This window comes from Panicum virgatum, chromosome 1K (assembly GCF_016808335.1).
Source record: "Panicum virgatum strain AP13 chromosome 1K, P.virgatum_v5, whole genome shotgun sequence".
NCBI lineage: Eukaryota > Viridiplantae > Streptophyta > Magnoliopsida > Poales > Poaceae > Panicum > Panicum virgatum.
Window position 1 is genome coordinate 49,267,464 of NC_053136.1, and position 25,267 is coordinate 49,292,730.

A 25,267-nucleotide genomic window follows, 5' to 3' on the forward strand; every position below is an offset into this window, starting at 1 on the left:
ATCTAGACATGTGAAAAGGCGGTTGAAATCTATCAGAAAATTGAGAAATTCCGGAGTTATAGCCCTGGACTATGTTCAGACGGCTAAAAATCTGGCAGATCAGTTTACAAAGGGTCTTTCACGAAATGTGATAGACAATGCATCTATGGAATTGGGATTGAGACCCACGTGAGTCATTCTATAGTGGAAACCTGTCCTATGTGATCGGAGATCCCGTGAATTAGGATGGTGAAACAAACTAAAGTCTGACTGTGAGAAGAGAACCTTTGTGAAAAGGGCTCATTCCGTGTATAAGGTGCATTTCTCTTCTAATCTGTATGGCAGGTTGGTCTATACTTTAATGTGTGCCAGGTGGTTTCTTTTAAACAAATGAGTTGTTTTCTTGAAACAAAGATGTTGTCCTACAGAACATCTGAAAGGAACACACCTATATGAGTTTGACCACTGGTCATGGTCTATGAGAATTGGGTATTTTCTAGAAACTCATGAAGGGCCTGGAGTATGACTTATAAGCTCCAAACCGCGGGGATGCTTTTGCAGCCTAGTACCAGTGTAGGGCTCTGGTCAAACTTGTTTGCACAAAACGGGCAATTCAATGCATAGTCCATTGCACAGTTGTGAATAAGTGTAGCCTTTGTCCTAGATGGAAGTTCAACTTAACAGTCTCTGTCGAATACTGGTATATCAATGAGGGAATGAGGGTATTTCTAGTGTGGCTTGAATTTCTTGGTGGGGATTGTTGGAGTAAGGGGCTTGGCCCATTACTTCTAAAGCATTAAAAGAATTTAAAGCCCACTATTAATGCTAGGGAATCAATGCTTAATTCCGTACCGGGAATTGAGGAGGATCTCAACCGACTTAAAAGGTGGACTTCGTGTACACCACTTGTGAAGCCGGTAAGAGGAGGACGGTGAACCACACGCGCGCGCGCGCTCGCTCGCCTCGCCGGGCCGGGCCGGGGCCGTGGCCGAGGCCGAGGCGAGGCGAGGCGCGGCGCGGCGCGGTGCGGCCGGCGCATGCGCGTGTGCGGCCGGACGTGACGTGCAGGTGCCGGTGCCGGTGCGGTGCGACGTGATGTGCTGAGATGAGAAGGATGTTTTGCAGTAAAGAGTATTAAAACAGAGGGTTAATGTCGTTACTAATGACCGGACATTGAAGGCTCTTTACGACGTCCAGGTTCGTTGAACCTGAAGCACATTAACTGCCGCTCATCAAAGCCATTCATGATGTCCAGGTTCGTTGAACCTGAGGCATATCGTGCCTATATAAACCAACACCCTCTCCTCTCATCCTCACTCATCTCAAGCACTCATCCAGGTACTCCTCTTCAGGAGACCTCTCCCTTCTCCCTCAGCTGCTTTCTACCTTCCCCACCGCTAGCACTGCGCGCCAGGTCTAGCGAGAGCAGGGCCTCCGGAACCTCTGCTCGCTGAAGGTCCTGCACGGGACGCGGGCAATTAGGTTTTTGGGGAGCGTCTTGACGCGACTGCTCGCTCCCTGAACGACTCCTTCGTCTACTTCCCGGCGTAACCGCTCGTGCGAACGACTACTTCGTCTACTTCCCGGCGTAACCGTTCGTGTGACTGCACTGCGAACATCTTCCTGCATCGACATAGTTCGGCTACTTCGAGCAAGACCAGTCGAATAGCATGTCTATTCCAGCTGGTAACGGCGCAACCGGTGCCTCCGGCACTGGTCCCGCCTTGGGGTACTTACTAAACCTACTCTGGTTTAATTCTTTATTCATGCTTATTAGTGAGAATAACATGAACACATGCACATATCTTGTACACACATTATCACTCATCTATATCATGAAATTGATATTAATATTTGGAATTAAAATATACCGAAAATTGCCTAGATATCTAACATTCATTACCTTGGAAATATTACTATGCAAGTGTCATAGGAGTTTAATTCTCACTAAATGACATGCTTAATAGACAAGAGTTATGACATGGCAAACAATTTATGAGGAAAGAGAAAAATAGAGTTTCATGATGATGAAACTTGGTATACACCGTTACCAAGAGCCTTGAACCCAGAATGAAACTCCAATTAGAGGATTTGAGCTTCATCTACACACATTCATCAACTTCTACCGGTCACATGATCCATTTGATCATAACACCAATCAACAATTTAATAAGTCAACTTATCTATGAAACTGTGCAACGAACATATGCATTAAGGGTATGGTTTCATTCCACTGTCATGCTGATGATATGGCCGTGTTGGTAGCTTATGACGATACCGTGCATTGAGATTGGTGTAAGATCAATAACGAGAGTATGATTGGACATGCATGGGCCGAACAAGTGGTTAGCAAAGTTGTAGTACAGTTTAGTAGTACAACTATACAATAGGAGTTAGAGTTGGTTTTTTAGAGCTCATCGTACCCTGAAATATCCAAACATGAAGATTATAGTTGGTTAGATGCATCTAACCCACCTAAAAAAACTATCCCCTCCAAGGGGTGCTTATTGGGGTTAGATTAGGTGGGGCCCACCTTTTCTCCTCTCTCTTGCTAGAAAGAGGCCAAATAATTGGAAAGGTATATTTATTATTAATCTAACCCTTCTATCCAAACACCTCTTTAGTTAGAGTTAGTTCATAGATACTCATGAGTTAGATACTAACTCTAACCTCTAACTTAGTTAGAGTATCCAAACAGGGCTAATGAATAAAGAGAGAAGCTTTAGTTGTTCGAATGTTTCGGTCTCCAATAAATAATTGTAGCACAGAAAAGCGGTGCCGCCGCGTAGGCTTTTGCCAGTGCCTTTTTCGTTATGCACCGGAAAGATGTCCGCCGCGACATCCTTTTACGTCGAAGCATGTTCATCAATCGGTTGCCTTTAGAGATCCGATCAGAGCACGACAGACTTGCACTTGCACAGCCGAGACGGCACACGTAGAAACCTTTTGCCGACGACACTGAACGCCGCCCCTCCCTTTGGACACCTCGACGATTCTCAGATGATGTTCGTGCTGCAAGCGCACGGGCCTGACCGCACAGCCGTTCCAGCAGACGGGCGAGGCCTCCTAGCCCTGCCAACGGTGGCCGATGAGCCGTCTGCGTACACGGCGATTCAGCTTGCACAGTAGCACTGCGTGCGCGCATCTGGACGGTGCTGCGCTCCTGGTGGGCGCGGTGGCCCCCATTGTCACTGGGGAGACGACGGGGTCGGACGGACGCAGAACGAACGGATGGGCGCGCGGCTGCCGCGCGTGCCGGCCGTTTCGGCGCCGCGGGGCCCGGCCGGCGCGCCGCTCCTCCCGCCAGCACAACGCCTGTGCTGCGCTAGCGACCGCGCGGGGAGGTGCGCGCGACGTCGCCGGCGCGCCGGCTCATCATGAGGTCATGATATTTTCTGGGGGTGACGGTACTATACGGAGTACGCTGCGAGTCTCGTCGGCGCCGGCAGGTTCGGTACTCCGTCGGCGTCCGCTGGTCCCGCGCACGCACGAACCGCGACACGGCGGCCAGTTTCTTCCCCGATCCCCACCCCAGCGTCGGACCCGGCGGGGCAATCGAATCGGCGGAGCTGTGCCGAAAGGAGTCGCATTGAAGGCCGCCCGCCCAGCTGAGCGCGCGCGGTGTGCTCTGTGCCTGGGTTGACAGGGCAGCTCGCCGGAAAGTGGTCCTCCTCGCAGTCTGGGACCGCGCGGATTCGTTCGTCCCGTAGTTGGCTACGGCTTTGGGTACGGGGTGCTTGCCAATACTGTGTCTATCCTGATGTACGGTTGCCGATTTGTGCCGAAAACCAGCAACGGTCGCTGCAGCCGTGCAGGCCGCCGGAGAAAAAAGGCGTGCGCACCAGCAGCCAGCAGCCGGCGCGGAGACCCGACCCAACGGACGTTGTTGGTGGTGGGGGCAATGGGCTGGGGGACTTTGGTCGGGCGATCGGGCCTAATGGTGTTCGTGGATGGTGGTGGGCTCCGGATTCGGAGGGACCGGGGTTTTCTTTTTTTTCATTAGTTGGGTGAATTGTAGGCCGAATTTGCTAGAGGTGCACTCGTGGCGCTAATCAGGCCCATACAGTCCATTTTCAGCTGTGCCCCTGCTCCCCGCCAATACCAGGAGTCCTGTAGCAGCGCCCCTGCTTCCAAGTCCCAACCATAGTTTGCCTCACGCATTAATCGTTCAAAAAAAGTTTGCCTCACGCATGAGGCAGTCTCTGAACTATGGGATATACTAGTTCTTGCTTTCGCGTTTTGCGCCTGCCTTTTCCGTATCTTTTCCTAAGTTAGGTTATAGGAGTCCTTGTCAGGAAGTCACCACGCCTACTCAGTACTCACCGCAAACTGCCCTTCCAGCTGTAAGCAACCGGTCTGCTAGCTTCATCCTTTTTCCCTAAACAGAGACTGCTAAAGTAGAAACTTGAGAAGCTTTAGTACACAAGGTTGACCTATAGTTGGAACTCTAAAACAGCTCGACCTATATTTAGAACTCTAAAAAAGGTTGACCTATAGCGATGGGCATCTCCGACTTGTTTCATTATTTGGACCTTCCCACCCTTTCAAAGCTGGAAAACAGGTCAAGCACGTCGCCTTCGAAGATAACTGCGTCCCGATCCACAGGTTTCTGCGGCACAATGCATCACAGTCCATTGTTTTCTTGCGAGTCCCAACAGATCCTCCTCGCCAAAGTAAAGCACCTAAATAAGAAAAGTGGGATACGATTCGGAACACCACGGGAGACTGATTAAGCGACCACAAGCTCATCGATGTCTACTGTCATCATTCATACAATCATTTTCTAATTTCTAAACCATCCGAAGAACGCGCAAATCTCTCCATAATTGATCGGACACTAGTTGATGAGCTACGAATGATAAGCTAGTAGCAAGCATAGAATGGCCTGAAGATGAAACGCTCATCACCTATGTGTCCAGCTCCAGCATCTAGCATCGCAGAAATTCTATCAGCACTCAGCAGGCAAGAGGCCGGCAACCTGCAGCTGCCCTGCCTCCTATCCTGAAGTCCGAAGAGACGCCACCCTCCTCATGAGACAGTGCCACAGCTGGGAAACGCCCCGGGACGACGACGGGCGGCGCTCCTTCTCTGACGAAGACGATGGCTCATCCCGTGGCGCTGCCGACGCCGACGCGTGCTGCCAGGTCGTCGCCCGAGCGATCTCCTCGTACACGAGCCTTTTCCTCTTGTAGAGGTACGCCGCTTCCCGGTTGATGGCGCCGCCGTCCATGACAGGCTCGTGCAGAAGCGAGACCACGACCAGCAGGATCTTGTCCACCGTCCACACAGGCGTCCACCAGTTCTTGTCGGTCAGGAAGTCGAGGCAAACCAGCCCGGTCCTCGGATCGACGTTCGGGTGGTACACCTGAATGAAATCGCCAGTGCAGAGCAGCGAAAGGACGACATGGATGCGCGCGTCAGCCCAAGAAAACGAAGAGAATTCGGCGATCACAATTCAGACAGAGAGGGGATCAAAATCAAACTACAACGAGCCAGGCGATCAGGGCGCCGCGCGTGCTCACCTTGGTCGCGAACGTGACCTTGGGAGCCTTGAAGGGGTAGTCGCGGGGGAACTCGACGCGGACGGTGAAGACTCCGCCGTCGTAGGGGCTTCCCTCGGGGCCGACGACGACGACCTGCCAGCGGAGGCGGCCCGTCGCGTCGGCGCCGGGGACGCACCACTCCGGCGGGTCGGCCCAGAGCCCCTCGAGCTCCCTCTCGAGCCGCGTCGTCCAGGGGCGAGACTTGTCTGGCCGCGCGCCGGTGGCCGCGCGCCGGAGATGGAGAGCCCCGCCGCCGGGAACCATGGTGGCCGCCTCTGCCTCTAGCTGCAGAGCTGGTGAGCGCTGATGCTGCGAGATCAGGAACCAGGAGAGTGGAGATGATTCGATGGAAGGTAGTTACCTCTACTAACAGAGATCAGTAAGAACGAACACAACTCTAGATGGATTGGACTGTTGGAGTAGGCATTATATAGATGGAGGATTAGGATTTAGGAATGGATTGAGATGGCTTGTGAGATCTTGCTAGCTCGCACTGGCGTGGCATGCCGTGATCCCGTGACTGGCCGAGGAGCCTCCATTTATGATTTATCGACAAGTAGTAACGTGAGGTATACCAATTACCATACGTGATAACTGATACCCCCACTATGGGATGGAATGGAAGAGGCATGCGTACCGAATAAAGAAATGTAGATGGATTTGAACTCCGAAGCACCGAAATAACATTTAAATCATAGGGTCCTATTTGATATGATCGAGAGAAATATTCAATCCTAGAAATAATGCTCCCACTGATCAAGATGGTTGTGGCTCGTGACAGAATGTAACAACCTCCAGATTAGCTAAAGCTACATAGTACAATTCAGAAAAGTGAGGAATAGTTTATACATGAGGAATTGCATCTAAGATCTAACTAAGCATGCACAGCATGATCTCATACACACTCATAAACAAAACAAAAATTCCAACCTAATAAACTATCACAAAAATAACCTATGTGTGATGTGCAGCTCCTAATTTCACCAATTTGGAAGTCCATTAGCTCATTTGCTATGCAAAATAAGGTTTACACATGTTTGTATACTGAAATTGGGGCTGTTTGTAATATTCTGGAGCTCCGAGGGCTATTCTGAAAACTTACCTTTATATGGTTGCTCTTTCTTCCCCTTTTGGGGTTGCGGGGGAGAGAGAGCAGATCTGACGGGGTGAGGCTTTGATATACAAAATCCATCCATTAGAGAGTGAAATCGGAGGTTTTTGACTCCCACCTCTTGTATTCCCATCTTCATAGTGGATTGCTTGCTTGTTGTCGTTCGTGATTTTTCTTGTAAAGGGTTTCCACATAAATCATTATTTCTACTTTTAATTCGGTGTTTATCTTGTCATACTTGTTGGTTTGTTCCTATCTTGCATACTATTGGTGTCATTTTGTCCAAGTTCATGGTGTATGGATAAGATTAGCAGATGATGCATACATGAGTTTTTGATATATTGATAGTGAGGATTGATGTGTTGGTGAGCTAATTTCTGCAAGTATATTTCAACTTGTGATGTTTTGACAGCACCATGTTTGAAGAATTGATACCGTAAGGCTGTTTGATATATGCACATAAGATGTTCGGTGAAATGCTTATGAGTGTTAGCTTGCTAATTCAATGCTTCCGCTGCCCCTCTGCGCTCAGACCATGTCAACTGAAGAATTTGTGCCGTGTGCCAACGCAAGAGTCAAAATTGACTTTGACAAACCAAACTGCCAAAAGGAGCTCAATTTGGTAGGCAGTGGACCAGTAGTAGCACTTAAACCTCACATCTTTTTCGAATCATATAATGTAAATAACAGGCCATGTAATGTATAACTGACCACTAACTTACATAAAAGGTAGCATATGTACATTTTTAACATGAAAACGATGACCAATATTGCTGGCCTAACATAAACATGGAAAAGGCCAGCTTCACAAGTCTCACCATCCAAATATGACAAGATAACGGGAGGAGTGATAGTGGTCTATCATGACAACAACTCATATATACCAATCAGAAGTAAGCACAACTGATATACTGAATTAGGCTACAATCTCCACGATTTCCTCGAAGCATTTGGAGCTAATACGAGACAGAATTATGAAGCAGCATCGTCTCGTCGTTCTCAATTTCAATCGCGTACGCTATAGATCATGCGTCTAAATACCTTAGAGAGAATTGTTCATCTTGTGCTAATTAATCAAAGGAAACGCTACGACCTTGACGGTAGATGGCAACGCGACGGGCCGGCGGCCCTGAAGAAACGGAAACGCTACACTGTCCTCCACTGACAGGAGGCTCCGTCCCTTCTCACGTCGCGGCGCGGAGACCTTGTGGCGGCGCTCCGACGACGAAGAAGCAGAGCGGAGCCTCCCTTCCTTCTCTATCTTCGCGTTGTGAGCGGCCATACGGCGTCGCAGTAATCCTCCCAGTTCTCGTCCCCCTTCTCCGGGTAGCAGGAGGCGACCGGCGTGGAGGCGGAGCTCCGGGTCCACGCCCTGGCGCCCTGTGCCGCGCCGGCCTCGGATCGGACCACACACCGCGGTGACCTCGGTCCGACGAGGTGCCGCCGGCCTCCCCATGAACTCCAGGCTCATCACCGCTGCGTATGCCTGCAACACGACCCGCTTCTGCCGCATGTCGGGTAGCGACAACTTCACCAGTCCAGCCTTCGGTCCAGTGCCGGCAGCCGTCCAACCCCAGCAGCGCCGCCGAGGAAATTCGTCCCTACGACGACGCGCGAGCACGTTTTCCGCCAACTTAGCCGTTGAACGCATCCATCTGGGCGAGTAGCTCCGCAGCTCACGGTCGGTGCCCATGCCGGCGGCGTGGCGCGCCGAACCGCAGTGCCGCGACAGCGCCCTCCTGTCCGCGACAAAGCAGGCCGATGGCGCCGCCTCCTCTCTGGCGCTCCGGAACACGGCCTCGCACCGTCTATGGCCCAGGAGAGCAGGCGGCGGAGGCCACGACGGCGTGGCTGCCATCGATGAAGCCGGTCGGCCCGAACTAGGGGAGGACGGGATTCAATTTAGCGTCCCGGGGGTGGACGGTAAATGAAATATCGTCCACCCCTAGGCCTCTCACAGCCGTCCGATCGCAGTCGTGCGGCCGAGATCGGCGCGGATAACTGCAGGCAGCGAACGGCCTCTTCGTCTTCCTCTCGCGACGGGCCCCAAGAGCTAGCGCGCGGCGCCCCCAGAAAGGCCACCCAGGATCAACGACAAAGACGGAGTCCGTCTCCGGAAGCTGGCAGCTACCAGAAGGAAGCGACGGGCGTGGAGACTGATCGTGGGCTTGCCCGTGCCTGTCCACCTGGATGAGCAGGCGGCACCTCGTCGGGCCGCGCCACCGCGCTCGCCGGTGAAGATGGTCGAAGACTAACTACTACGCCATCTCGCTGGCGCGCGCGCGCACACACACACAGAGATATGGTGGGCGGCGTCCTCGGCGAGCAACCAGTGGTGCTTGCACCGTCTCCCAACAATAAGACATCGCAACCCAGTGGTGCTTGGGCAGCGGGGACGGGGAGGCGTTCAATCGCGTTCGTCGCGGCGGGCATCCAGATCTGCGGCCGCCGCATCGTTCTCTTCACGAGCCCCACTAGGCTACTACGTCCAAGGAGAAGCCAAATAGTATCGACGCCGCCGGCCGGCCAGGGCGTCTCCTTGCCCGGGCCCATGGACGCTCTGCCCAAACCAGAGTGCGCGCGGTCGAGCTGCTCATGGCGAAGGACCAGCATGCTCTCCCTCTGCATCGGCTCCCCGCTCCGAGCTCGAGCAACGTCGCCGGGGCCGGGCTGCATCATGTTCCCGCCGTCCTGGCGCCCAGCCTTCGGCTATCACAATGGAGATTGCTGCCATGCCCGCCCAGGCCACAGCTCGCGGCTCGCGGTCGGTGCTAGTGCCGGCGCCGAACCGCGACGGCGTCCTCGTTCCCCTCTCATCGAGGAAGCAGCGAAATTGCGCCGCCTGCTGTCCGGAACACGTCCTCGTACCATCTAGGGCCCAAGAGAACTGGCGGTGGAGGCCAGGATGTCGTCCATGGCGCCGGCCGTCCCGAACCGGCGGGGACAGGATTCAATTTACCGTCCAGGGGGTGGACGGTAAATGAAATACCGTCCACCCCAAGGCCTCTCGCAGCCGTCTGATCACGATTGATCGACCGAGATCGACGCGTATAACTGCAGGCAACGAAGGTCCTCTTCGTCTTCCTCTCGCGACGGGCCGCGCGGCGTTCTGTCCACGGCGACGACGCGCTGCAGCGTGGCGAGCATTATCGGCTCGCAATCACTGCCAGTATGATTTCAAGGAGGCGGCAGGCAAAGGAATAGGCAGCGTGGTGACCGTGGCGTCCGACGGCGACGGCTCTCACCGCCGTCGGCCTCTCCTCGGCAGGGACCGAGAGCTGCTCACGCCACGCGACTGCGAGCAGCCGCTGGCCATGTGCGGCGGCGTCCTTGAGCGGCCCCGTCGCCGACGCATTGGCCGCCGCCTAATTATTTTTCCTGATCACTGACATGATTCATCAGCGGAACACAATTGGGCATCTCGGATCTGAATGCGTCTTCTCTGCGGCCGGACCGCCAGAGATCGTGGCCTTGCTGGTGGCGCCACCGGCCGGGCAAGCAGCTCAAGCGCTTAGAGTGCTCAGATGCCGCCAATGGCCGGCCGCGTATCATCGCCGCCGTCGGCGTCTTCCACGATGACCCTGCGGCCATTGTCACCGTATGTGCAGCTCCGAATGGCCAGGAAGCCTCGTCGTCCTCCCAAACCACGGTTCGTCGCGTCGAGCTGGCGAGCAACGTTTCGATGCGGCAGGCTGAGAACCGCGCGGGGGCGTGGAAGAAGTCCGGCCCAGCACGCGCCGGCTTTCTCGGCGAGCGTGAGCACCGGCCACCATCTCGGTTTCACACAACGAACCACGGGGAGTTCCTTCTTTCTCTGCCCTCAAAATCACAGCAGAAAGTCCTCGTCGACGGCGGTCCAGCTTTACACGGCCATGGAGGCACGCTAGCTGCTCCTCGGCACCGCGGCCGGTGTGTGATGGGGGGCCGCCGGCCGGCCGGCCAGGCAACAGGCATGCCCGTACAGGAGCACGAGGACACGTGCGCGCGTGCCGCCTCACCGGATACTGGTCTTGGTGTACAACGATCGGAAGCTGCGCTGTGGCCCTCGGGCCTCTATCTCCTGCTCGGAAGCCGTGAACGCCGGCGGCGGGGGTCGGCACGGCGTGGCTGCCATTGATGGCGCCGGCCGGGGCACGGGGTGACTGTGTTTCACATCTACCGTCCGGGGCCCGGGGTGGACGGTAAATGAAATACCGTCCACCCCTAGGACTGTTGAAACCGTTGGATCGGTCTCGTACGGTCAGGATCGACGTCAACGTAGCATGACTTCCCCGCTGACTCACGCGCTCGTCGCCTCGGCCGTTCCAGTCTCCAGAGAGCTGAGCCGCTGCCCGCTGACCAACCTCGTCGGGGAAGATAATCGCGACGCCGCACACCAGCCGTTCTCCTGCCATGGACGCTCGCGGGACCGACGGACGCCGCCGGGGCACTGAACCGTACTGCGCATGAGCAAGACGCGGACGGCTGTGAGAGCTCGCTGTCCGTTGAGGTCACGCCGGCGAGGTTGCCATGCCATCGAAGACGCCGGGGAGCTCGAGCCCAGGACCTTCACGGCCCCGATCAAGCCCGGTTGCGAGGCAGCGAGTCCTCCCTTTCCACTCCGGCCGCCGGCCGTGAGGCTTTGGTGCGGATGAACGCCGTCTAGCTATGATAAGCGACGGACATGGAGACTTGAGCCCGGCAGGCCTCGCTGGCAGCCGCACGACGCCGACGCGAGCCGGCGAGCGTAGGTTCATTCCCCTCCACTGTGCATTTGCTAATGTGGAGTAGACGAGTAGTACGTACTCCATTAGATTATTCGGCTGCATTGAATAATTAGCCAAGCATGTGAGATATACAGGATGGACGGCATGGATAGGGTTTCTCCAGTCCTCCTCTCCTCCATGGTCAAGATCGCTTCTCACAGGAAAGGACTCTGCCCATTTGTTATCCGCTGAATGTGTGTGCTGCAGTTGCTAACTGCCAATTGGGCACCATGGGGTGGCTGATGAGTCTCAACTAGCTAGGTCCATGAAAAGTCCGAGAAAACTTGAAGAACCCCGTGCGGTTGACTGATGAGTGAGGACTGCTCTGACTCGTGATTTTTCCACTATACAGAAAAGGATGTTCCCAAGTCTTCAACTCTTTATAACTGATGATTAACTGCAGTTTCTTTCTAACATAAACTTGAAGAATGCCATTGGCACATGCGAATAAGTGTCAAAACGGCGAGATAACGAGAGGAATTGACGACAATGATAACAAACCTCACCGGTCAAAACTATCATCCAAATTCCAAACAACAGAGAGCTTCCAAAACAGTACCTATACCGACCAAGGCATGCAAAGCATCAACCATCAAGGGAACACGGGATGCATTTGCAGTAAAAAATGACTTGCATACATGGTTTTAAATAACGGGCTATGACAAATAGCGGCGTATTTTTTTAAAGGCTAAGAGGCTATAGCGGGCTATGGCAAATAGCGGTTTACTACTAAATTATAAAAAATATAAGTAATAGATGCACAAAAATATAGTAATTAGCGAATTTTATAAACATAACTATATTTCTAGAGTCACGGGAACATTACTTAAGTTGACAATACAATAAAATTCATACAATCAAATATTCAGTTGTCCAAAAGACCAAAACAATAGCACTGAGATAAAGATAAGGCTATAGCGGCGCTAAAACTACGCCATTTAGCGCAGCTATAGCCCAATTTAGCGTCAATAGCTGCCATAGCGGCACAAATACAAATAGCGTAGCGGAAACCCTCTAAAAAGGCTATAGCGGAGCTATAGCAGAACTATAGCCGGCTATTTAAAACCATGCTTGCATATATTTCCTCCATTTGCATGTAACATTTTGGACATCCACACAATCTATAAACGAAACTTTTACTAGTAGCTCTGCTACAAAATATTCAGAGTGAAATGACCTAGTAGGATCCTCAACTAGGTCCATACAAAGTCTGAGAAAAGTTAAAGAACCCCAGTGCACTATAAAGTGTGAGATCTTCTTGAAATACGAATCCACTTCTAACGTCGTGTTCTTCATCGTCCATGGATGATCTTCTAAAAACAAGCGCACCCGGTATAGTTTGACAACGGGAGTACGGCAGAAAACATTCGCCTCCTAAAAGTTGGAAACGGTAAGGCGACGGCCCATCCCTGGAGAAACGCCACCGCCCGGTCCCACGTCACACGGGTGAAAGGCCATTGTTTGGTTTTGGTAATTGAGTGACAACTTATGTGGACTAATAAGTGTTTATGTTGAGATACACAGGAGATTAGTCCACACAAAGACACTAGTATGAGCAACATGTGCCATGGAGGAGAAATGACTAAGTGTTAATGCTATGCTCATATAGTGTGATCGAGGAGCTCATTGCATATGAGACATGACATGGAGTTATGTGACCAAAGTGGAGAAGATCAAGACAAGGCTTAGCTTGATGGACCGGTTGCAATGGAGAAGGGCAAGTCAAGGCTTTGAAGCGAGGGACCGCGAGGCGGTGAAGCTTGGGCAAGATTTGGCGCCGATGGACCGAGGCAACGGTGAAGAGCGAGCAAGGTCAAGATCGATGGACCAAAGAGGTCATGTGATGATATGGAGTGGATCATATCATTTAAGAAAGATCAAGCCAAGTGTTGACTCATAATGATGATCAAAAGGCTTGATGGAGTTTGGTGCTTGTGTGGCATCAACATTTGGGAAGATGAAATGGAATGCGCAAGGCAAAGGTATGACTTGTAGGGCATTTCATTTCACCGGTCAAAGGTGGTGTAGAGACGTGCATGACCGGATTTAGGATAGATGGCCGTACTATCAAGAGGGGCAAACTTGTTTGCATATCGGTCATCTAGTGCCACTTGAGCGATCTAACATTGCGATGTTGCTAGGATCGAGTGGCGTGGTGAGATCAAGTGAAAATCCTTTGAAAATGATTGTGAAATGCTAACACACATGCACATGGTGTTGTTCACGTGGTGGTGTTGGCACATTTGCAAAGGAGAAAGAGTTGGAGTTGATGTTGATCAACTTTGGGAAGCAAGAAAGGTCTTTTGGTTTTCTCCGGAAATTAGGTTGTCTCTTGGAGTGGAATACTACTTTGATCCATTGTGTTTTGGATCAAGAATTCAGTTGGGTTGTGTAGCCCTCTGAATTAGCTTTCCATAGAGTCCAAGATCACCTAATTTGGACATCGGAGCTAAGAGTTATGGCCGTTTTACCGAGGTACATTTCTGCTGGAAATAGACCTGCGGATGGTCCGCCCTAGACCTGCGGACGGTCCGCCCTTGAGGGGCGGACGGTCCGCCGTTATCTCGGTTGAGCTCAAACAGAACCGTTTTTGGCTCTGTGGGTGGTCCAAAATGACCTGCGGACCGTCCGGTCCATGGGGGCGGACGGTCCGCATTTAAAAGCTGAAACGGGCGCAGAAACTTGGTTGTTCTGTCTTGGGTGCCCAAAATAACCTGCGGACCGTCCGGTCCTTGGGGGCGGACGGTCTGCCTCCTACTGAAATTTCTGGGACAGAAACACTGCGGTTTCTGTGTGTGCTCACGTTTTGAACTGCGGACAGTTCGCCCCTGGGGAGCGGACAGTCCGCCGGTAACTTCCAGATTTAGTCAGAGACGTTTGCAAATCGGTTGGTTCGAAGTTTTGAACCGCGGACAGTTCACCCCAGGGGCGTGGATAGTCTGCCAGGGGCTCTAACGGTCGACTCTGACACATAATCATTGCAGTTCTAGCCGTTGGTTTTAAATGGCGGACGGTCCGGTTTTTGTGAGGCGGACAGTCCGCGAAAACTCAGTTTTCACGGGATTTGAGTGTAACGGCTAGTTTGGGGCCTCCCTCTATAAATAGAGGGTGTGGCCGGCCATTTGAGTGGAGAGAGCACCTTGGGGACTTGGTGTCCATGTGTGAGAGTGCTTGAGAGCCCTCTACTCACTCTAACTTGATAGTAATCATCCGATCGAGTGAGAGAGCGATTTTAGTGCGATTGCTTTGAGAGATTGCATCGAGTGGCACTAGGTGATCGTGTTGCAAGCCGGTGTGCTTGTTACTCTTGGAGGTTGCCACCTCCTAGACGGCTTGGTGGCAAGAGACTCCGTTGAAGCCCGCAAGAAGTTTGTGCGGTGCTCCGGAGAAGAGTTTGTGAGGGGTATTGTGCTCACCCCGCGGGAGCCGCGAAGAGCAACTCTAGTTGAGCGAGACGTGAAGAGCAACAAGTGGTCCGGCCGGATCATGTGCTAGAGCTCGGTGTGAGCACTCCACGTGGGAGAGTGTGACTTGAGAGTCACCACTAGCAAGAGAATCGGCGGCAACCTTGGAGCTTGTCTCAACGGGGATTAGCTTGGTGGCAACCAAGTGAACCTCGGGATAAAAATCACCGTGTCAACTTTGTCTACTCTTCTCGGTGGTTTGCATTCTCCAAATCACAAGCATTGTATTTACATTCTTCTATATCTTGTGCTTGTGTAGTTGCTCTCTAGTGATTAGTTAGCTTGTGTAGCTTGCTAATCATATTCTTGCTTGTGTAGCTAGAAGTAGAGATCCTAGTGTATCTAGTTAGCTTGTGTAGCTTAATTAGTTGCTCTTGCTTAGATTGTGTAACTAAGCAAGTTGAGCTCTTGGATTTGGATTGTGTATCCTTGTCCTTGAGCATCTAGTGAGCTTAGGTTGGCTTTGTGCTTTTGCTCATTAGAATTGTGTAGGAGCTCCCCCGGTTTGTGAAGTACTAGTGCTTAGGCTTGTGTGACTTGGCATTAGAATTATTAAGAGAGCTCTTACTAGCTTGGCACTCCATTTGCTTTGTGTAGGATCTTTTTGGAGGTGCCTTAGAGTTATAGTTAGAGGGGTGTAGTCTTGGCTAAGCGAATAGTTTCAATTCCGTATAAGTTTCGGTTAGCCGGCGCAATTAGTTTTAGAAAGGACTATTCACCCCCCCTCTAGTCCGCCATCTCGACCCTACAACGGGGCAACGAGATCCTCCAATCACGTGCGGGCGACGCGGTCAACATCTCTTCCTCTTGGTGGCGCCGCCTCGTCTCCGGGGCGTTGCTAATCCCCGCGCGCGTGCCAGTAAGGATTCCAACAATCGATTTCTGACAACATGTTTTTTTTTTCTTTTTGGAAAGCGTGCAGCAACTCCAAATTTCCTTCTCTGTGCGCGCCCCGACGTGTTACTGCCCACTATGTGAGCTGGCGCGCGACGAGATGTCCGCGTTATCTGCTGTCCGGACTCCACGTGACGTCAGACTCCACGCACCCACGCGAGTCGTGATTTTTTCACCCACCTCCATGTGAATGACGTCACAGGTATTTATTTTCTCTTTTCATTTTTTGTTTTCCAATTTTTCTTTTTTACCTTCTATATGTGTGAAGTTTTTTTTGACAACTTTTATATGGAAATGATACTAAAAAATTATACCAAGACTTGTGATTACAAGTTGCATGATAAATTTGTGCGTACAAAGGTTGTGTGAGAAATCTTCCAGATAACATCTTCATACAATTTGTGCTGAAAAGTTATCATCTATAAGTTATTTTAAAAAGCTACGCATTAAATTTTGTATGTACTGTGACAGTTGTGCTAAAAAATTATTAATTTCAAGTTGTTAAGAAAAAATTATACGTAAAAGTTATGTACATCATAAAAAGTTATAATACGAATCTATAACTTTATCATACAAACTATAAATATAACTTTTTGTCATGTATTTTATGCACATAAGTTTTTGGCTTTAATACACAACTTATGAATATAAATTATGTTGTTATACAACTTATAAATATAAATTATGTTGTTGTACAGATATATTGTATATCAGTTAGTATATAATTTTTGTTGTATAACTTTTTTATAATATTTTAAATCACATGTATTTTGTATATGGTTTATATTTATATAAATTTGTCATATAGTTTTTTTATATTGAATGATGAAAGAGAACGAGGATGGTGTTGTCCACCTAGTGGTCGGGGAGGACTCCTTTGCGCTGTGCACGAGGAGCAGTGTTGAGAGGGGTGAAGGAAAAAAAATGGAAAAAAGAATGGTGCGAGTCGGACAGTGGAAGTGGAAGTGGGAGGGGGTTGCACCAATTTTTTGGAAGGAAAAATAAAAAAAGAAAATAATAAGTACTCGCCGTGGCCGTGGCGCATGGCTCGCAGCAACTCTGGTGGCGCGCAGCAGCTACCCGAAGTGAAGAATAAAAAAGGGGAAAAAAATAGGATAGAAATCGATGAGACGAGTCAAACAGAATGGGGAAATAAAGAGTAAAAAGCAGTTCATATATACATGGTAGGACCCACGCACGTGGGCGGACGGTCGGAAAACCGAGCGCTGCGACGCTCGCTGACGCTCGCGTGCCGAATTGGATTCCGCTCGTCTCCGCCTCGTAGCGGCGCAGCCACTCTTCCGCCTCTCTGGCAGAACGCCTAGCAACGGCGGCCACGCAGCCGTTCACTTCCAGCCGCCGCTCGTCTTTCTCGACCGGCGGGAGGTCGGAGATGATGGGCGTGGAGTACTCCCAGGTCCACGCCATGGCCATCTGCTCGAAGAGCTCGAGGTCGCTCTCGTACACGTCGTTGGCCTCGTCGTTGGTCAGGTGGTCGTGGAGCATGGGGTCGCGGAGCTCGGAGACGATTAGGAGGAGGAGCTTGTGGACGGTCATCGCCCCGCTCCAGTTCCCGTAGCGGAAGATGTCCAGCGTCATCTCCCCTTCCGCGTTGATGTTCGGGTGGTACACCTGAGGATGATGGATGGCACGATAAGAGATCGTCGAATCGATTGAAATAAACAAACCGAGAAAGAAGAGGAATTAATCCATGCATAAAATTGTTGGAGTGCGCTGCGCACCTTGGTTTTGAAGGTGATCTTTGGGGGCTTGAAGGGGTAATCGGCGACGAAGTCGACGTCCACGGGGAACGTCCCTCCGGCGTATGGGCTGCCGTCGCCCGTCGGAGCCGTCGATGACCACCTCCCAGTGGAGGAGGTCCGTCACCGGCGACGCGCCGGGGCGGCAGAACGCCGGCGGGTCGAGCCATATCATGCGGAGCTCCCTCCGGATTCGCCTTCTGAGAGGCTCCTCCAATCCCATTCTCCCTCACTACCAGGTTCGCCTGATGATCAGTCGCCGTGTCGCGGCGCCTACAGGTGAAGGAAACCCTATTCCTTCAGGCCAAGGCTGCGTTGGTACTCGATACGGACGTGCTAGCGCTGGAGAGATCGATCGCGTCCCGGTGTCCACGCGGCATCCGACCTGCGAGATCAATGTATAGGCGGTATTCCGTGTCCGATTCTGACGTTGTGGAGTGCCTCTTCCGCGATACGACTTCGGAGGCACAGTACCTACCTACCGGAGAAAAAAAAAGGAAACGTACGTGGGATGTGATTCAGACTTCAGAGATACAAGAGTATGATGCAGGAAACGGGTAAGCAACCATTTGCCAGCAATCAACTTGCCTTAGGAAATTAAAATGATTCAGCACCGATAACCTTAAAACTTTAGTAACCAAGAATCCAAGATAAATTAAAATGACCAGCAATCACCCTCTTTCACTGTTCCACAAGAGACTCGCTCCATGGCCAGACGACCTCCCCTTGAGTTGCTCCTTGCATTCCTCGGCGGCGTCGAGGCGCTTCTCCTCCTCAGCCTTCCGTCGTGTCGTATGCCCTCCGGCGGCGCGCCCTCCGGCGGCGCAGCATCCAGCATACATGTTTCATGATAGGAGAGATCAGTTCACTTTTTTTTTTAAAAAAAAAAAGCAGATCGGTTCACTTCGAATTCGAATTTTGTTCTGACTTTTTCTTCCCTGGAGGCGGTTCCGAGCCGTGGGCTTTACTGGGCTCACTCGTCACTGCTACACAACACTGATTGGCGTAGACACGGCAAGCTACCACAACCGAGACCCAATTCACATGTAACAAATTCAATCGCGTCCCAGCAGCCAGCATACATACATGTTTCACAAATTCATTTCTCCACTCAGGCACCTCAAGAGCGAGGCAACGAGGGCAGAGCACAGCTCCAACCGCTGCACACCCTCAGGACTCGGTTCATCGGAATCTAACATATGACCTGCACGGCCGCACCACATCCTCATCAAGGCTACCTATATAGTTATCTGCGGTACATTTTTTTTATATATACACATCGAGCATGGTACAACATTTATTAATTCAATTATCAGGTCAACTTAGAGTTCCGATTTATGGATAACCACCTGAACTTTATGCTGACAGCAACCAGCGCAGCTGCGGTACACATCAGACCCCAACACCCGTTTGGTTGGTTCCCACGTCAAAACAGGGAGTCAAGGTACGAGTAGTTGTACAGGCGGCCGAACTGAAGCAGGCTGCCGTACACCCTGTCCCAGACCCCGACGAAAAGCATGCCGGTGTCGGGGCTGAAGGACATGCCGGATATCTCGCCAAAGAAGTCCAGCTCTTGCCTTCTGTTGTAGTCGCTCTTCACGTCGTAGATGTGGACAAAGTCGGCTGGTTCCGCCATCGACATGAACTGCCCATCCGAGGTGAAACGGATAGACCGGATGGCTCCTAGGTTACCCCTCAAAACATGGACGGCTTTGGAGAGGTTCCTCGTGTCCCAGATCCGGCATGTCTTGTCTTGGTTACCAGTAGCAAACGTTCGCCCATCAGGGCTCCAAGCCGATGCAAATGAGTAGTCCCGATGACCTTTTATGGAATGAAGAGTCTGCAAGTGAACCAGAGAAAATGGTGAACTCAATCGCATGTCCCTACCAGCATTTTCATGCGAAGGATCTATTGATCTGAGCTTAGTTAGCATCCTCATGGCGACTGAATACCTTTCCGGAGCTGGCATCGATAAGTAAACCATCAGGGTCATCGCCCACAATAACAACCACCTTTCTGTCAGGACTCAATGAAGTATGCTGCATCAACAAAATATACATAGTAAGAACAGATACAGTAATAAAAGTATGGAAACATTCCACTGAATTTAACCTACTATCTATCATGTTCATATTGATATTGGACCAATTCATTCTCGTAGCAATAAGAAAGATCGTAAAGGATTCCATGGTTGTTATGTGAAATGTGCCAGCGGGGCAATACCATTCTTTCTTTTATTAATCATTATATCTAGAATATAAGAAGCTATTAGCATATATCAACATATAAATTGGTCTATGAGTATATTCAAGGTGGACCGGTTGGGGTTGGAGTTATGGTCGGAGAAAGCAGCACTTCAAGACTGGGATGGGCCTCACGCCTCAGGGAAGCAGACCAACCCTCTTTCTAATCTTCTGTTCTACTTAGTAGGTGATGTACTTTAAGGCCGTTGGAGAGAGCAGCAAATCAGAGGCTAATCCGAGGGCTCCTAACTAGTTTAGTCCAGCTGGTATTGTGTTGATGCAATAACACACTCACTTTCTCATCCCCTGGGGTAGAGGAATTGAGAAACGTGAAATGCATCTCATCTTGCTTTGAGCAGCTATCAGGGACAAGAATTGATTTTCATGGAAGTGAGGTCATAGCCATGAACTTGGGACCTGATCAAGTGGTCATAGCTATCAGGGACCTGATCATAGCCATGAGCTTGCCTATGAAGTATCTCTTTGTACCTCTTCATTTTTCCAAACTTAAGAGGGAAGAAACAACCAGTAGTTGACAAGATAATTGAGCTCCCAAAATCGGCTAGCGCTATTTTATGAAGGATGGCTAGTGCTCATCAAGACCTGCTTAATGAGCACTCCTAAACCTCTTCTATTTCATCAAGTTCCCACAATGGGCCACACAGATCATTAACTCTTGCATGGCTCTTTTCCCATGGAATAGCTTTGGACATAGGACTTACCATCTGGTTAGCTGTCCTTCAGTGTGTACAAGAAAGTATGTACCGTGTACAATAAACTATTATGGAAGATTGGGAGTTCGTGACCTCAAAGACCTCAATATATGTTCAAGAGGATCAGCTGTGGAAACAACTTGTCGAATTAAATATAAAAATACCGAAAACCTAATGTTTTTGCCTACAAGGATAACAACTCTTCGTTGTTTTGGATGGGGGTTATGTGGGCATCAGATGTAGCAAGGATGGGATACAGAAAATTAAATTTTGGGAGGATAACTGGCTAGCATGGTTCTTACGGCGGTAAGGCAAGGTGTGGCGAGTCACCACCGCCCAGCCACCTAGGCGGGATAAGGCGCCACCTTAGCCAAAAACAAGGGGAGCACCTTGTTGCCTAGGCGACGCCATGAAAACCATGCTTCAGCTAGCATTTTCTAGAATTGATATGTTTTAGTGAATGAATAGACTGCAATGGTAGCTGAATATGGGACAGTGTGAACCTAAAGTGCAGTTTTAGGAGGTGTGCAACTGCGGATCAGTATAGAAATTGGGAGGCGGTGGTGCAGCTGGCTTAGCATATCCTTTACTCATGAGTAGGACGAAGTAATTTGGCAGTACACCTCCTCTGTACTGTACCGTACTCTTCTCAGTCCTTGTACAAAGTAGTGAATTTTAGAGTCACTCCTGTGTTCAACCCTGTGGTTTAGAAAATCCACATTCCCCCACAAGTGCACATCTTCCTTTGACTAAGAGGAAAACGGAAGAGGATGGAAAGTGTTTATTTGGTTGTGGGAACAAAAGTTCTCACTACCTCCTCGTTGAATGTGTTTAGCTAGAGATTTGGAGATCATTATCTGAACAGTTAGGCTGGAATATGATTTCTGATTTTTGAATCTCTAGCTAACTATTGGCTTCGCACCAAGAAACATGCTGTGCTGAATTTGTTCAGTTATGCTGTCATTGTAGTTTGTGGAAGCTAAGAAACAACTTTTGCTTCCAGAACGGCAGGTGCTCAGGTTTGCAAACAGCTGTGGTGGCCCATGATACAATGTTCAGTGGGTGAACTGCATGATAACAATGAAACTTCGGACTTTTTTGACCTTGAAGGGGCTGTTCCCTTCCCTCCATCAAACAGCCATGAGCAGCTCCCAGGCATCCATTTCACCACCGGGCTCTAATCAATGGAACCTGGAGTCTCAGAGCAGAAGCTGTCGGATGGGCAATGTTCCATGCCCCTGTGCATGTTCCTTAGGCCGTGGCAACTGCACAGCTGGTGTTCTGGGCTAGTTGGACGCCTGATGAGTGACACTGACAGTCCATCACCAGGGTAAGTCACAGAAGAGCTCCCTGGCAACCACCTCTTATGTGCCGTGGACTCCTTCATCGGCCTCCTAGTTCAGGTGCTGTTGCTGGGTGAGTGGCTCCTGGCAGAGCAAACAGATTTGTGGTGGAAATGGACTGTGACGGAAGTGGACGGAGTATTATATTTCTAAATGGCGCAAACTTTCAATGGCATTGAAGCGTACTATGTCAGTTCAATTTCTGAAACCAGCAACTTTGGCTGTCACTGAAACAGTTATTCCAATTTCCAAATAATAAAAATTGTAAATATTAGTTTTGATAACATGTGAGCAAAACGGGGTGTATGATTCAACAGTAGTGATGCCACCAATGCATTGTTCCAAACAAAGCACAAGGTAAAAGAAACCAAAGTAGCTTACATTCACTGGCCATTCGAACTGAAAATATTTGCAGAGTTGGAATCTCTCCATGTCATAGTCTCGCACACCAGAGTCGTTATTTGATGCTATGAAGTGAACGGCGCCGCTGGGGGTGTAAAATCAGAACTCAAATGAATACATACGTTCATAGGGTGCAAAATCAGAACTCAAATGAATACATATGTTCATAGGTAGCATCTTTAGTAACACAGATAGGAAGTTACCTAGAGGTATTGAATATCTCAACCGCATTGGTAATAGCGTTGTCATCATAAGTTGTTCGGCAACAAAAACTAATTCCTTCCCGATCAAGGTGCTGCAATGCATATCAACAGAAGATAATTAGTTGAATAAAAGATCGTTATTTAGAACAAACAAACAAATTAACCATACGAACACAAGCACAAGAGCCATCAGTTTATTATTTGGTAGTAAAAAGATTGGGAGTCATTGGATAGTCCATTTTTATATATATCAAAATCAGCTATTACACTGGTCTCATATTTGCATTCACCATAACATTCCAATTTCCATGAGAGAAAACTCCAGTGATAAGAACTAAGTAGTGCACTACGACCTTTAAGTGAGCCATGAGCATCTAGTAAAAGAGCGACTTGATGCATACTGAATAAGTGAATAGCAAAATAATGTGACCATGTCAAAGCTAGTACAGTGCCATAGCTCATACATCAACAGTTTTGATTGAAAAGGACTTGAATCATTCTTCATAACTTACTTTGCAAATTAGCTCTCCTTGGAAACCACCAGCTACCAGCAAATTATCCTTGACCGCCAAGGTACTAACTTGAGTCTGAGAAAAACCCTCTGATAAACTCCCCGAGCGTTTCTGTACAAAGATGGTCATTAATAATATGAGTTGAATGGCAAGAGACCTTAAGTCCAACACAGAAAAAGAAAATACAATGACATATCATACCTCCCTTGGTGCCACATGTCCTTCGACATTCATCAGTTCAGTAGTGGCACCACTCAATGCTGACCAGTGACGAATTGAATAATGTGACGTAAAGTAGACGTCATGCTTAGATGTAGCCCACACCAAATTTCTCAGCTGCAGGCACAAAATCAGACGCATTGGTTTCTCTTAACATTTACGCGTTAAAACCATATAAGAGAGGATGGATATTGATAAGGAGTTCAACACCGATTGCAAGAGGTCAGCTCAAACACAGTGGAATCTTTGTTTAGTTTTGAGAAGAGAACATAGGCAGAACCACATAATAATCAGATCATGCAGATAGCCCCAGGTCCCTGAATATATTGATTTTTTTTACCTCAGTAGAACATCTCTCTAGATAGCAGATATAGAGGTGAATTAGTGAAAAAGGTAACACAATTCTTTACGGAGTTAACAGGGGTACCTTGTGCCCGTTAGAAAGGAAGAAGTGCCACTATTCAACTATCCATGCAAACTATGTTTCACTGAGTTTTGGGTGTCTCATTATACAACCAAGAAAACCAACTAAGCCACAATTTGACAAAATCTAGCAACTTCTCAGATTATGTTAGTATTCGACACTCAGGAAATTTATTATAACAGCAAAATCAAAACAAATTTGAGAAATAGTACATTGACAAGTCTCAAGTTGGTTTATGAAATTTTAGAACATTCACTCATGAGGAAACATCCAGAAATTTGTACCACCTATCAACATGATATCTAAACAATTTTACTATATACTTACCCTTTAGCATATCTCAAAGGCCGAAAATGAAAGAAAAGGGAGTTAGCTCACCTGAAAATGTAGAATAGTTGATTTTACTGATCTAGTATTTTGCCTGAACTCATAATACATGCCACCTTTCTCTGTTGGTTTGCAATCCTGTTCCATAACAAGTGTCAACCACATGAGACAGGATATTTTACAGGGTTGAACCTCCTAAAAGATTAGAAGGCACACCTTCATTGCTTCTTCACCAGAATTGGGCACATTCTCATAATTTTTGTACTGTTCTAATCTAGTCTGCCTGTATTTTTCACGAGTTACAGCTAGCCTCTCCCAGACAATTCCTTGCATGTCTTTTCCTTTTCTTGCGTCTGCTGATGAAGTATCTGGGATATCAGCATTCTGAACAGAAAAAACAAAATTGACAGCCATTAGAGCATTCAAGTAATTAGTGATGCAACTGGACCAATGTTCAAGTTGAACACAAATTGTACGCTATGCGAAGGATTGTTTAGATTAAATTACGTGTAAACTGTAGATGATCAATTTTGTTGCAACACATAATATTGTGACTGATCAAACAAGACCTACCATTACAAGTAGTACGTGGGCTATGTAAAGGATACGAGAAAGGAACATTATTATTAACAATATACATTTCTAGTTGTCAACCACATAGAATTCTACTCACCCAATAAGAAGTGCACGCCACAAAAGGTGACAAAATAAAAAGGGAAACATACCGAGCGGACATAATCGTCATCATCCGAATCGGAGTCCCTAAACTCTCGCTCTTGATGCTCATCGACCATGTCATCAACAGGATCATCCATGTCGTAATCATAATCATCCTCCATCTCCTCAGCGTGGTAGTCGTGATAATTGGACATTGATCCTCTCATGGGAGAGATGCAACTCTTCCCTCCCTGCAAACCAAAACACACACCACCATGAGCAACCAGGGGCGGACCCAGCATAGGACATGGATGTACACATGTACACCCGATAATTCTTGTTCTTGCAAACAAAATCCAAGTTAGTAGGTAGCTCAATATATTGTAACTGGATTCAGATCCGAATACAGATAGTTTTGTTAGGGTTTGGGGTGCTCAGTCTCGCACAGCACAAGGAAAGAGAAGGGGCGGGCGCGGCATACCTGGAGGATGCGCTCGTCGCCGGCAAAGGGCTGGGCCGCCGCTCGCCCAGTCGCCGCCCCCAGGGAGATCAGGAGAGAGTTTCTCTTCGAGAGAAGGAGAAGGTTCGAGAAGAGAAACAGGAGGGAGGAGATGAACCTGAGGCCCTGAGCGGCTGAGCCTTCAGCGGGAGGGCGGCTGTCAATGAGCCGAGCTCGAGCGTCACATTAACCGGTAGGGCTGGACGCCGAGCCAGCTCGGTTCGGCTCA

General features: G+C 49.3%; 3 protein-coding genes across 3 annotated transcripts; all 3 read right to left on the minus strand.

The window, feature by feature from the left end:
* Positions 1 to 4,683: 4,683 nt before the first annotated feature.
* On the minus strand, positions 4,684 to 6,043 carry LOC120657594 (ubiquitin-conjugating enzyme E2 28-like). Its single transcript, XM_039935953.1, has 2 exons — positions 5,502 to 6,043; positions 4,684 to 5,344 (listed from the first exon to the last, which is right to left on the minus strand). Exons 1-2 carry the CDS (start codon positions 5,784 to 5,786, stop codon positions 4,976 to 4,978), a joined length of 654 nt encoding a protein of 217 aa, XP_039791887.1. The 5' UTR covers positions 5,787 to 6,043; the 3' UTR covers positions 4,684 to 4,975.
* Positions 6,044 to 10,153: 4,110 nt separating this feature from the next.
* Positions 10,154 to 17,390, minus strand: LOC120656083. Its single transcript, XM_039934091.1, has 2 exons — positions 16,878 to 17,390; positions 10,154 to 10,214 (listed from the first exon to the last, which is right to left on the minus strand). The coding sequence occupies exons 1-2, from the start codon at positions 17,333 to 17,335 to the stop codon at positions 10,154 to 10,156; spliced, it is 519 nt and encodes a 172-aa protein (XP_039790025.1). The 5' UTR covers positions 17,336 to 17,390.
* Positions 17,391 to 18,543: 1,153 nt separating this feature from the next.
* On the minus strand, positions 18,544 to 25,197 carry LOC120640103 (uncharacterized WD repeat-containing protein C2A9.03-like). The gene is made up of 10 exons (XM_039915989.1): positions 25,021 to 25,197; positions 24,608 to 24,790; positions 24,099 to 24,266; positions 23,934 to 24,020; positions 23,114 to 23,248; positions 22,913 to 23,023; positions 22,401 to 22,492; positions 22,177 to 22,282; positions 19,449 to 19,535; positions 18,544 to 19,336 (listed from the first exon to the last, which is right to left on the minus strand). Exons 2-10 carry the CDS (start codon positions 24,764 to 24,766, stop codon positions 18,923 to 18,925), a joined length of 1,359 nt encoding a protein of 452 aa, XP_039771923.1. The 5' UTR covers positions 24,767 to 24,790; positions 25,021 to 25,197; the 3' UTR covers positions 18,544 to 18,922.
* Positions 25,198 to 25,267: the final 70 nt, after the last annotated feature.